A 12,315-nucleotide genomic window follows, 5' to 3' on the forward strand; every position below is an offset into this window, starting at 1 on the left:
TGTGTCAAAAGTGATCCTTTAGAAAACCTCTCAGCTAATCTTTAAGAAATCAAATGGATCTGAGTGAAAAGAGACCGTCATCATTACTAAAGGTGTGTATGTTTGTCAATGAATCAAACACAAGTACAAGAAGAAAAACATTGTTTTAATACAATTTAATTTGGCTACATTTATTCAACCATGATCATTTCCAAAGAAAATAAAAATTCAATAATAATACTTCAGACATTATCATCGTCATCATTCGTCCTTTGTCACCTTATCAGTGGTATGAATAATGTGGATTTAACTCTCAAAAATACAGTGTTTACACAATAATCATTGTATCAAAAGTTCAACAAATTTAGAATTTCCAGTAATTTCAAAGAAAAATATGCCAAACAAAAGACAAAAACAAAATAATTGAAATGTATGCATGAACGCTTTTTTGCTCCAATAGTCAATGACAGAATATTTTTTATTAAAATATACCTATTTGTGAGGAACTAATACTGTACACTACAGTATGGAATAAATACAATTAGGAAATATAAAATGACTCACATAAATAAAATGGTAAATTCTCAAATAAGAACCTCAGAGAGAAAATTTATGTTGGAAAATTCAACAAAAACAAATAATACTGAGAAGAAATACTGTCATGGAACAAACAAGTAGAGAAAATTGCACAAACGTATGTAAACTAGCAACCTGCGGTCTACCCATGCTAACACAGACAAATGAGAGTGCCATAGTGGCGTTAACACTGAAGAGAGCACGCTGTACAGGGATGGCACTTTGCAGAATGACACGTGAAAAGGTTTGCATATAAGGCTTTCTGGAGAAGTCAACACACACACAAATGCTCTGTCCTTTTATTATAATACGCCACTTACTCTCTTTTTAAGACTGGGTTATCAACATTGTATTTTCAAAATCCCACAGGTTCAAATGTTCCTTCACAAAAACCAAAAGAAATCTTCAGGAACAGGATCAAAATAAAAAAACGTCAAAGTAGAAGACAAGTACAACAATAACACTGACAGGAAATGGTCGCGTGTTCAAGGCTTTTTTCCATCTTTTTAAGTTGTTTTTTTATGTTGTAGTGATTAGTGCAATTTTCCTGATGCGGGGTTTCAAACACAACTAGACACAGGAAATTAAGAATATTATAGCACCACACAGCGTTTAGGCGTTTATAACACTCCATATTAAAAACAGCTTCAACAGTAATTAACCTTGGATAATTACTTACTTTACTCTTTTATTTTAGCATAATGTGGATTCTTCTTCGTCATCATGCTCCGTCCGTCGAGGAGTGAACACAGATCATTTGAAAGTGAACTTGATGTTTTATATTTCTTTGTTATTTGACTAACAACCTTAATGTGCAAATTAGGAATCGAAATCAAAATTGTTTCACATTTTACATTTTTGTATTCAGATGTATATCTGATAAAAAACCTTTTAAAGAAGTGCGTTTCTTTGCTAATCATCATGGGTAGTTGATCAACAACTGCAGCTGGAGAGCTAACCGCTAACTTGGTATCCAGGAAAATGCTTGCACAGTTCCATGTTAAACATCTGACTTTCAGCTAGAAACCCAAATGTGTTTTACATGATTTTCCATCTTCAGTTGGGACTAAATTGAGTTGCTGTAGCTGCTGATACATGTTAGTATTAGCTAAGTAGCCGTAATTAGCAAGCAGGCTGTAGCTAACGGTACAAGTATGCTTTTAGCTTTCAGCTTGTATAAGAAATGTTTGGACACATTATAGGTGACATTTTGAACACATTGCGTTCTGTCCATCCCGGGGGAAAGATGGACAGAATGCCGTTCTCCCTAAGGTTTTATTTTTGTGCTGATGCAAAGGTTTCAGGACAGGGGATGTCACATGTCATGTGTACAGACTGTAAAGCCCTCTGAGGCAAATCTGAAACTTTTGGGCGAAAATTAAAATTAAATGAATTCAATTAAATTAAATTGTAAGGTGATTTGGAGTAGAGATATTGCTAAGTTTGGACAGCTTGTAGGATACATTAGTAAGGTTAAACACATTGCATGAAACATTGTTAAGTTTGGACACCTTGTAGTAGTCATTATTAAGGTTAGACACGTTCTATGAGACATTGTTAAGGTTGCACAAGTTATAGGTGGCATTGTTATGTTTGGACACATTCTCGGAAATATTATTAAGTTTGGACGTGTTGTAGGAAACATTATTTGGACATTTTGTAGGAGTCATTGTTAAGTTTGGATACGTTGTAGAAGACGTTGCCCTGACAAGAATCAGGACAGAAACATATTTGTGATGCTTTGTTTGATTAAACCTCAGTAATCTGTCTTTGGCCCTTCCAAATAAAAGCTGTTTCTGAAAAACAGGACAAACCAATTGTTGGGGAGCATCTCTGTCTCTGTTTCAGTCCTCCTGGTGTGACTTTCTCTCTGTCTTCCCTTTTTGTGAGCTCTGCTCCATCAGCTGTATTCTGTCTTTGCCCTTGTCCCTCCTGCTGTCTCCTTCTTCCTCCACTTCCTCTTCTTCCGTGAAACCGGCCTCCCGTCTGTCTGTCACCTCCTTGTACATCTTTTTGTCTTCCCTCTCCTCCCGTTCTTCATCCTCGCTGCCGTCCCTCAGGATTGTCCCGCTGTCCTCCTGCAGGTCCTCAGGATCAGAGTACCCTAGCGGGCCCAGACCCTGTAAGAAGGCGCTCTTCAACGGCAACTCGGTGGGCTCCACCTGCAGACCTCCTTCTTGTCCTCCCTTGTCCCTTGCCTCCCTCTCAGCTGCCTCACGCTCCTCGGCCTCCCTCTTGCAGTACGAGTAACGGTGGTTCATGTGCTGCGAGTACGAGCCTGAGTGGGAGAAGCGCTTCCCGCACTTGTCGCACTGGTAGGGTTTCTCTCCAGAGTGCAGGCGTGAGTGCTCAATGAGGTGGTGCTTGTGCTTAAAGGCCTTCTTACAGATCTGGCACTGATGAGGACGCTTCCCTGCAGACACACAACAGACAGCAGAAGAAGAGTGAGGAGGCTGGAGGACCAACAGGACCAATTGGCAGAATATGTTTTTCATCCGTGGAATTTAGCTTAATTCTGGGAGTAATTTTCCTTGAATTTGAATATTGTGACATTTGATAAAAACGTTATGACTGTCAAGGTACTGCCTTTAATATACAAATCAATAGTGTATGTTCCTGCAATTTAAAAAATGCTTAGATATATTTTTTCACAAATGTAATAGAAAATTCAGAAGTGTGTTTTATTTTGTGTATGGCACCAAATTCAAATGCAAAGAGGAGCAGTCGTAACTCAGACACACAAACATATGGACACACACACCTGGATTTACTACGACTTCCGTACGAGTCATAATATTTTCCTTTAACTCGAAACATGGTTCAGGCTGCTGAACCACACACAGACACACAAAGAATGCAGGACATGCACAGCTCCTCACTAAAACATATGCAGGCAGATCCACAAATAGACTTGGAACATTTGTGACATCCACCATTACTGGCATAGTCTTTTGTAAGACACACACACACACACACACACGTTACACACATAGCAAAACTAACCGAGACGGCCCATTCTTGTGTGAAATGACAGGGGGGAAGGCTGTGAACGAGCCGTGATGCAACAGAGTGTAACAGTGCGACAGTGGAACAGCTCTCAGCTCGTTACCCGGGTAATGGTAACAGCAGCGGCTCGTTTAACTTTATTTAAAAAACATCTGCTAAAAAAATGTAAATCTTCAAAAAGGAAGCTTTGCTGGTTTGGTTTAGAGCGAACCAGAGAAAAAAGAAAGAAAAAAGTATCTGATACAAAGTGACATCTTCTTCATGTCGTTTGTAGTTCTGGTTTACAATAATAATAATAATAAAGAACGTCCAGGAGGTACATCTGTGGTGGGGACGAGTCCTCCTACAGGTTGAAGATTGACCAACTGGTGAAGTAGTGCAGCCAAAACAACTTAGAGCTCAATGCTCTGAAGACAGTGGAGATGGTTGTGGATTTCAGGAAGAACACAGTCCCACCTTCGCCCATCACCGCTGTGGAGTCCTTCTAGAGAGCCTCATTACCCTGATCCTCAAGGGGGAGCTGCAATCGGTCATTGACCCAATACTCTATCCTGGAAATTTTGCACAGTGGTCTCTCTCACCATGGAAGTATATGGACATATAGTCCGTACAGTAGTTTTAACTTGCTTATCTTTACATTTTTGCATGTATATTTTTATCTCATTTTACATTATCTTATTTGAATCTATTTTATTCCTATATGGCACCAATTCACCAAGTCAAATTCCTTTATGTGTAACATATTTGTCAATGAATGGCTTCTAATTCGGATTCCGATTCAAGCCTGTAAAGGAGTTCCAGGCTCATTTGTGGAGAAACCTAATTCATCTTGGGACAGTCTGAATGAGACCTTCATAACACTTATAGTCATACCACACTTTAAAATTCAGAGCTCACACACAATGAAAACCCCACACCTACACGGCAAGACAAAAACATCTCAGCAGGATATGATGACAATCCCCCGCTGTGAAGAAAGGAGCATGTTAAAGTCCACAGAAATCACAGGTAGGAGAGCTAGGTAAGCCAATGAGGAGACAGGAAACAAAAGGACTAGTCAGGGGCTAGGTGAGCCAATCCCAAACAAAGAGGAGAGGAGGAAACCAAAAAGATGGAGAGGGCACAGGGGTAAATAAAAGAAGTGTCCAAATGTTATATATACCTGTGTGCTCATATTTGTGTCTTAGGAGGGAACTGGTCTTCTGGAATGTTTTGTCGCACAAGTCACACGCGTACATACCACTTTCAGTCTTCTTCATCTTCTTCCTGCACAGCAGCGATTCGCTGTCTGTCAGGTCATCCAGGCCCGACAGATAGTCCGCTGTGGCATCCAGCAGCTCACCCTGCACACAGAGAGAGCTTCAGGAGGTCTGCTAATCCACACCTGTCGGCCACAGGCCCAGACACACCTCCTGCTCAGACCTCCATGATCCTACGTCTGGACAGGGCTTAAAGGCCCAACCTGGGTAAGTCCCCTTCATCCAGGACACACTTAGTGGACATATGGGAAAAGAAGGTTCTGAGCGAAGAGGCAGGGTTATTTTGTGAACAATAACTAAGTTCTAACATCTCATTTAAACCACCTTAGTTCTCATGGGTGAGTTACCCTTTATCTTCTCCTCCTTTATTACATAAGTTCAAGTGCACCTTTTGTTCAGTGCTGTGGGCTTAAGGAAGTTTATGCAGGGTTAAGGCTCCTAAATACATTCACTCATCTTCAGTCCCCACAAAGAAGAGCTTGTAATAGGCCATGTGGTGATATATCTGACTAATGGTTTAGAGATCAATGTGGCAACACCTCTCTTCATTTATGTTTGAGGACTTGAAAAGACACAGACAATATGGAGATCACTGGTTTTACCTGGAAATGTTGTTTCCGTTCGTACTTTCTCCTCTGCTGCATTTCGACGCACGTGGCGGCCTCGTTAGCATAGGTGTAGGCCATGTGTGGCAGAAAGCTGATCGGGTCCAGGCCAGGGTAGGGTCTGAGGCCCGGGATGGAGGCCCGGGGAGCAGACATGAAGGTGGGTGGAGGAAAGGCCCCGTGAGGGGGCAGAGAGGTGTAGACGTGACCGCCAGAAAATGGATTGATCCCAAAGATGGGACTGGTGCTCTTCTCCATGTGCTGGATGGAGTTTCCTCCACCATCGGAGTACAACACTTCTTTCTTGATGTGGATCAGATCCATTGGCCTGGACACCTGTTCTCCTCCATCGCGCTCTATTCTGAAACCGTTTGGTCTATGTTGATTCTCCCGTACAGCCATTAGCTTCTGGGCCATGTGTTTGGGAAGTGACAGATCCAGTGGTGAATCCTTGTGTGACTCCTCAGAAGCTAGGATATTGGGAGTGTAACAGCTGCTCTGAGATTTCTTGGAGGAAGCAGAGGAGAGGTTGAGGGGTGACGGAGTGTTGCTTCTCAAGTGGTCTAAGGGGTTTAGTGGTTTGTCGGCTGTTGTCTGCCGGTTAGCTGTCAACTTGATGGCCTTTGTGAGTCTGTGGGAAGCGCCGCCGTTAGCGAAGCCTTGGTGTGAATCTGCGGTCTGAATGGACTTTGGCGTCCGGCTCAAGCTGTGGTTAATATCCAAGCTGCTGCTGAGTGGAGGAGGCGATTTCTTCCTCAGACTGGCTCCATAGTGGTTCTGGCTCTTCCACTGGATGAACCACTCCTTGACAAACTCCGGAGGAAGTCCGACCGCAATTGAGATCTTGAGCAATTCCTCTGAATTGGGGTCAGTGTTCATGGCAAAGTAGGCCTTGAGCACCGACACGTGTTCCTTGAAATGGTTGAGGGGGCTATTGGCACGCTCATTGGTGCTGGGCGCCGCCTCCCTTCCGTCCGTAGGCTGCAGGACGGCTTTTATCTCCTCGTTCATTTTGCACAGGTAGCGCTCGTGCTGATGCAGAGGGATTGGCCCGGCGAAGGTCTCCATGCAGTACTGGCAGGAGAAGGGGAGGAACTGGTTTTGGTCATTGTGAGATTTCTCCTCCCCACTATGATCGGTGGAGTGGTTGAACCTCTCCTTCTTAATGTCAGTCTGCCTCTTGGAGTCGTCGATCAGACTCTTGGCCTCGTTAACCTTCTCAAGTGTGTAGTCGATGATGCTCTTTGTAGGGCTGCCGTTGCCCACAGCCTGAAAACTGGCCTGGGCCAGCTTCTGCTCCTCCATCTGGGCCCCCAACTCCTTCATGTAGGCCCTGAGCTTGGAGATCTCCTCCGGGTTGCCATCCACCTTCTGCCTACAAACTGTATTGTCCACAATCTGAAGCACCTTCTGCACCTCACTAAAGTTGTTCGCAAAGGACCCCGATAAGCCCAGCTGTGGGAGGTCCAGCCCAAGGCCTCCGAGATGATGAAGGGGGCTCTGTGAGGAGCCATGGATTCCCACCGGGCTTTCACCACGACTGCTCAGGTAGATCCCAGATCCCCCAAACCCGTGCTGAGCAGCCATCAGCAGCCGGTACTCGCTGAAGTCCATCGGCTCGGCTTTGAGGTCCAGTTGACCCTGTTGGTCTGGATGGCTGAGCAGGTGCCCATTTTCAAGTTTGTGGCGGAGCTGCGCGAAGGCCGGGCTTCCTGGCGACGAGGCTGTGGAGTTTGGGGAGGAGCCGGGTTTGTTCCCATTGCGCACTCGTCCGTTTACAGCGATCAAGCCGATGCATTTCTTGCTGCTGATGTGTGAGCTGTAGGAGCCGGAGTGGGAGAACCGCTTCTTGCAGTTTGAGCACTCGTAAGGCTTCTCACCTGCAAAAAAACACCAAAGGCTTAGACCTGATTCTAGCTTCTAATGATACAGCTTCATCTTGTGGTTCAAAATAACATCTGGATGTAATTATACAGATCAACATCACATTTCATTGTCACTATTCTGAGTTAAGTGTTTGAGAGAAAGCAGCCGTACGCTTTCTGATTTGGAAATAATTAAAGATATTAAAGAAAAGGTGAAGATGAATAAAGGGATGGTTGTTTAATGTCAATCATTATTAGATCAGATGAGCATGAAAGTTGACTCACCGCTGTGAATACGCAGATGCTCCTTCAGGTGGTGTTTGTACTTGAAAGCTTTTCCACACTCATTGCACTTGAACTTGCGGTTTCCAGCGCTGTCGCTGACCTGCGGCTGTAGATGGAGCGACAGAAGAAGAGAGTGAGGCAATGAAGGACAACGAGGCACAGAAGAGAGTGACGGAGGAGGACAAGGGGCAGAAGAGAGCGAGGCGGATCTGATAAAGACTCAAAGATCCTTAGTTTTGTCTTTTTGGGGTAGTTCTTGCTTTTTGCTGGATGGTGATAGAGAGACTGTAGATTAAGATCTCCGGACGTTCTCAACACTTTTATCTCTGTCTTTGTTCCACATTTTATTATCTTTTTTTCCCTGTAACTTGTTATACTATAAATAAAACCGGGTTCGCTCTGAGCCTTTGTTCTCCAGGAATACAACTGCCTTTTCACCAGTTTGTCTTTGAATTCAAATATTTGGGCATCTACATCATTTGACCCAACTGTGATTACGACATTAAAAATTCTGGCACAGTTTTGCACACAATTTGGCCTCCCCGATTTATCCACCATAATCCCTATTCACAACATTCACCTCTTTGCTCCAGACAGACGCCGGTGCTGTGGTGACAGGTGTGACAGGTGCACGGCTACTGGGATCCTGAGTTTCATACACTTCTCAGGGTTTCCACTAGGAGATCTCGCGAGTAGTGATTTTAGGAGAAGTTAAAGGTGAAACGCTGCCCATCCGAGTAAAACTAAAAAAGGGGATCTAACTAAAAATAGCTTGGGATTGGGAACTTGCGTTACAGACATAAATAATTTGTTGGATTGTTCGTCTCTCTTTAAGGGTTTAACTCTCCGGACGTACACAAATAATCAAGCACTTAAAGGCATTTGGGGATTAAGGTTGCTGAGGGAAACGACCATCTGCTGGCTGATTGAGAGAGTTCGGGGGGTAAGAGGGGGCACAGGTACGAAGAGTTCCTCTCTGAAGCTGATCTGAGGTATGAAGCTTAGATCATAAGGGGTTTAAATAGATCACTTATTAAATAGTTAGCTAACTCTGTGTTTTTAGGATAAAAAATTAAATAATAATTGAGAAAGGATTTTTCAAAGGATGGTTATGTTAAAATAAGTGTATTGAAGGAGGTAGGGCCCTCCCAGTTGTGGAGGAGCAGCATGATGAGAGAGAGCATTCATTAACATTAAGCCTCCTTTCATCCAGTAGCTCCTCTGTGTGAAGCTCCTCAGCTCTGGTTCTGAAGACTAACCAGAGGAACTCACTCGACATTGAGATGACCTCATGTAGTCTTCTCAAGGAAAACTCCAGAGCAAAATCCATTCCAAGTTCTCAGAGAATTCATTCTTCTTAAATAGTCTTTATAAAACTACTTCTTAATAGTCTTAATAGGCATTTTAAATTTACAGTCAGTTATAAAAAACTGAAGCTTTAGCGATTAATCACGATTAAAACTTACCAAAAATACCATTTATTATGAATAATGCTGTCCCTGTGCACTTTGCTCTCAACATAATTTAACAGCTGTGTTACCAGTGTCCCGACATTGAGCCATGACCATTTCATCTCAACAGTAATTTGAAAAACGTCTACTGTTCGGGACACAATGGTGGTCCTCTGCAGACTGTGTGCCACGCAGGGTAGATGTTGAGATGGAAGTAGCTTAGCAGCTAGCTTAGCCTAGCAGCGCATTAAGGGGTCTTTTTGCCACTCAACCCCTTTTTGTTTGACACATTGAGGAATTCCTCTGGTGTATGTCGTGCCGCTGTTTGTTTTGCTTTCATTGCAAAAAGTACTCTCCATCTTCAACTACCGGTCTTGATTCAGGCATCAACTTTTCACCGGAAGTAAACAAAGTTGTGTTAACTGCATTAAAATATTTTATTGCATAAATCTCAGCCACATTAATTACATAGATTACATAGACAGCCCTAATACCTATACCTATTTAGGGCTAGGCACATGAATGCGTTATATCACTGGAAACCTAAGAGGACCAGGTGTTAGTGACCAAGTGAGGCTCACCTGGTCTCTGGTGGGTCTGTGCGTGGTCATGTGACGCTCCAGCTGCGAGCGGAGGCTGAAGGAGTCCGCGCACAGTGGGCAGGAGAAGCTCTCCTCACTCCTCTCGTGCCGGTACTTGATGTGTTCCTTCAGGGAGGAGAGCCGCTTGTAGCCGCGTTCACAGTATGGACAGGTGAGCAGCTGGGAAAAGTCGCCCGGTGAGCCGGACAGCAGGTCTGCAGCCAGAGAGGTGAGAGGTCACAGGGTCAAAGGTCGGGGCGTGCCAAAGCATTAAGTTAACTTTGATGTAACTTTCATTGTGATCAGTATGACAGCATTATTGACATAATACTTGTGTTATAATATGAATAAACACATAACACTGTGCTATGGACATATACCACTACTAACAACACATATGTAAACATGTCCCTCAAGACTTTGAGTCTAAATGTTACCGTGCTCGCTCTCTTCCTGGGTGATGGCTTCGGGGGTGCCCAACCGCGGCACCTCCTCCGGAGCTTCTGGGTAAATAATGGCAGTGTCGCTGCGCTGCAAGTACTCGGCGATGGTTGCCGGGTGACCACCTCCGTGTTCACGTTTCACAAAGTACTCGTCGAGCCCGGAGACGCCCTTCAGCAGCTTCCCTAAAAACACATATAGATATACAGTATATATATATATACATACAGTATATATAAATATACCATGTATTTATAAATACAGAATATATATATTCACCTGTTTGGTTTCCTTCTGGAGGGAAAGCTTCATATTTGTCTTTCCTCTCATCTGTTAATGAAATGACAAAAAACCTAAATATTGAATTATTTTCCCTAACATTATCCCAATCTGAAGGTGTCTGCCCTACAATAATAATAATTAGGGCTTCAACAGCAAATCGATGAATTCGCTAAAAAGTGTTGGCAACGAATTTCATTATCGTTTTGTTGTATCGCGCGATCATTACGTCACTCAATGCACCATGTTGACCGGTTTTGACTTGAGGAACGTGAGAAGCTTCCTGAAGCTGCTGCTGTTCTATCGCCATCCAGCGGATCAAGCTAGCGTTAGCTCGCTGATAACAGCAGTAGTGGTGGAGTTAGCAAGACAGCTATAGCATTTTTTGAACCATTCATTTTTCACTCTGTTGTCTTGTATATATTGCTTTGTCCCATTTAAGTTATTGTTGTACTTTGTACTTTTTAATGCTGTCATATACGGTAGACTACTGTGCTTGCGCATTTACTATTTTTGCGCGGTAGTTGATGTTATGCCTGTAAAGGGAGACACGGTGATCCCTTAAATTTAAGCAGCTAACTAAGAAGCCTATAATCCAGGGCTGTCAACTGGAATGTCTTGCCACCAAAACCGAAATCACTTTTCACTTCCATGCCTTCAAATTCCACAACAACAATACAAAGATGCCCCCCCAGTCACCCGTGGTGTCCCCCAAGGTTCCGTGCTTGGTCCCTTCCTCTTCATTATTTACATCCTTCCCCTTGGACAAATCATCCGTCGTCATGGCCTCAACTTCCACTGCTACGCCGACGACACCCAACTTTACTTCTCCTTCAAGACCATCACTGCAGGCGCTCACTCCACCCTCAGTGCCTGTCTCACTGACATAAAATCCTGGATGCAACAGAACTTTCTCAAACTCAACTGCAATAAATCTGAAATACTCATCATCGGCCCTACTCCCCTCATCCGCTCAGCCCGTCTCTCTAAACATTGTCGGCTCCATCGTCACCCCCTCCAGCCTGCTCCGCAACCTCGGTATCATCCACGACCCCACCCTTTCTTTCTTACCCCATGCCAGCCACATCACCAAGACTGCCTTCTTCAACCTCAGATACAAATTCTCATCCATGCCCTCATAGTCTCCAGACTCGGCTACTGCAACAGCATCCTCCAGGGCTCACCCAACAAAATCCTCAACAAACTGCAATATGTTCAGAACTCTGCCGCTCGACTGCTCACATCCACCCACCGCCATGAACACACCACCCCGGTCCGCCAATATTTAGTATTTAGATATATATTTGTATTTAGATGTGGTGTATACATTTACTTAACTTACTACATTGATGGTAATAATTGAATGAATAAGCTTCAAGTGAACATGGGGGTGTGTTTGTGAGTGTGTAAGAGTTTGTGAGTGTGTGTGTCTGTGAGTGTACTATAGAGAACTAGTTCTGACGTTAAAATAAATCCTTTTTACTGATTGTATTTTTCTTTATTTTTTATGAATTATTATTATGTTCACGGAGAAACCGGTACTTTCTGAAGTATTTTTGCAATGTGAATTTTGAATTCTGTTTCAGAATAAAGGGTTGGAAATTGAAGCATTTTAATGCTGTTTTTTAAATCAATTAATCTAAAATATAATTGAACAATTAGTCGATTTCCAAAATAATTGTTAGTTGCAGCCCTAATAATAATTCCTTGCAGTTACAAGTATCCTGAACTTCTTTTAAAGCATGGACGCACCCCATTCCCCACCCACACACACATTCCAACAGAGAAGGGGGATAGAAGGATGTCATTATACCATTTTAGTAAAATAGAGCTGTGTGGGTTTTTTCTTTACTCAAGAGACAAGATAGAACAAGTAGCTCTGCTGAGCTCTAATATTTACTTCACCTTGTCTCTATAGATGTACATGTATACCTCAGTGTTTGCCCCTCATATACATCACATACGTATCTGTATATACAAGTATATAT

General features: G+C 43.3%; 1 protein-coding gene across 2 annotated transcripts; it reads right to left on the bottom strand.

Moving 5' to 3' along the window:
* Window positions 1-124: 124 nt before the first annotated feature.
* On the bottom strand, window positions 125-10,421 carry zeb2a (zinc finger E-box binding homeobox 2a). Of its 2 annotated transcripts, XM_062564853.1 has the most exons (7): window positions 10,328-10,421; window positions 10,045-10,233; window positions 9,608-9,822; window positions 7,576-7,681; window positions 5,423-7,305; window positions 4,724-4,904; window positions 125-2,968 (listed from the first exon to the last, which is right to left on the bottom strand). In XM_062564853.1, exons 3-7 carry the CDS (start codon window positions 9,635-9,637, stop codon window positions 2,400-2,402), a joined length of 2,769 nt encoding a protein of 922 aa, XP_062420837.1. In that variant the 5' UTR covers window positions 9,638-9,822; window positions 10,045-10,233; window positions 10,328-10,421; the 3' UTR covers window positions 125-2,399. The 2 variants fall into 2 exon arrangements, with proteins under 2 accessions (XP_062420837.1, XP_062420838.1); XM_062564854.1 differs by lacking the exons at window positions 10,045-10,233; window positions 10,328-10,421 and having other exon boundaries at window positions 4,802-4,904; window positions 9,608-9,759.
* Window positions 10,422-12,315: the final 1,894 nt, after the last annotated feature.

The sequence above is a fragment of the Pungitius pungitius genome, chromosome 10 (assembly GCF_949316345.1).
Source record: "Pungitius pungitius chromosome 10, fPunPun2.1, whole genome shotgun sequence".
NCBI lineage: Eukaryota > Metazoa > Chordata > Actinopteri > Perciformes > Gasterosteidae > Pungitius > Pungitius pungitius.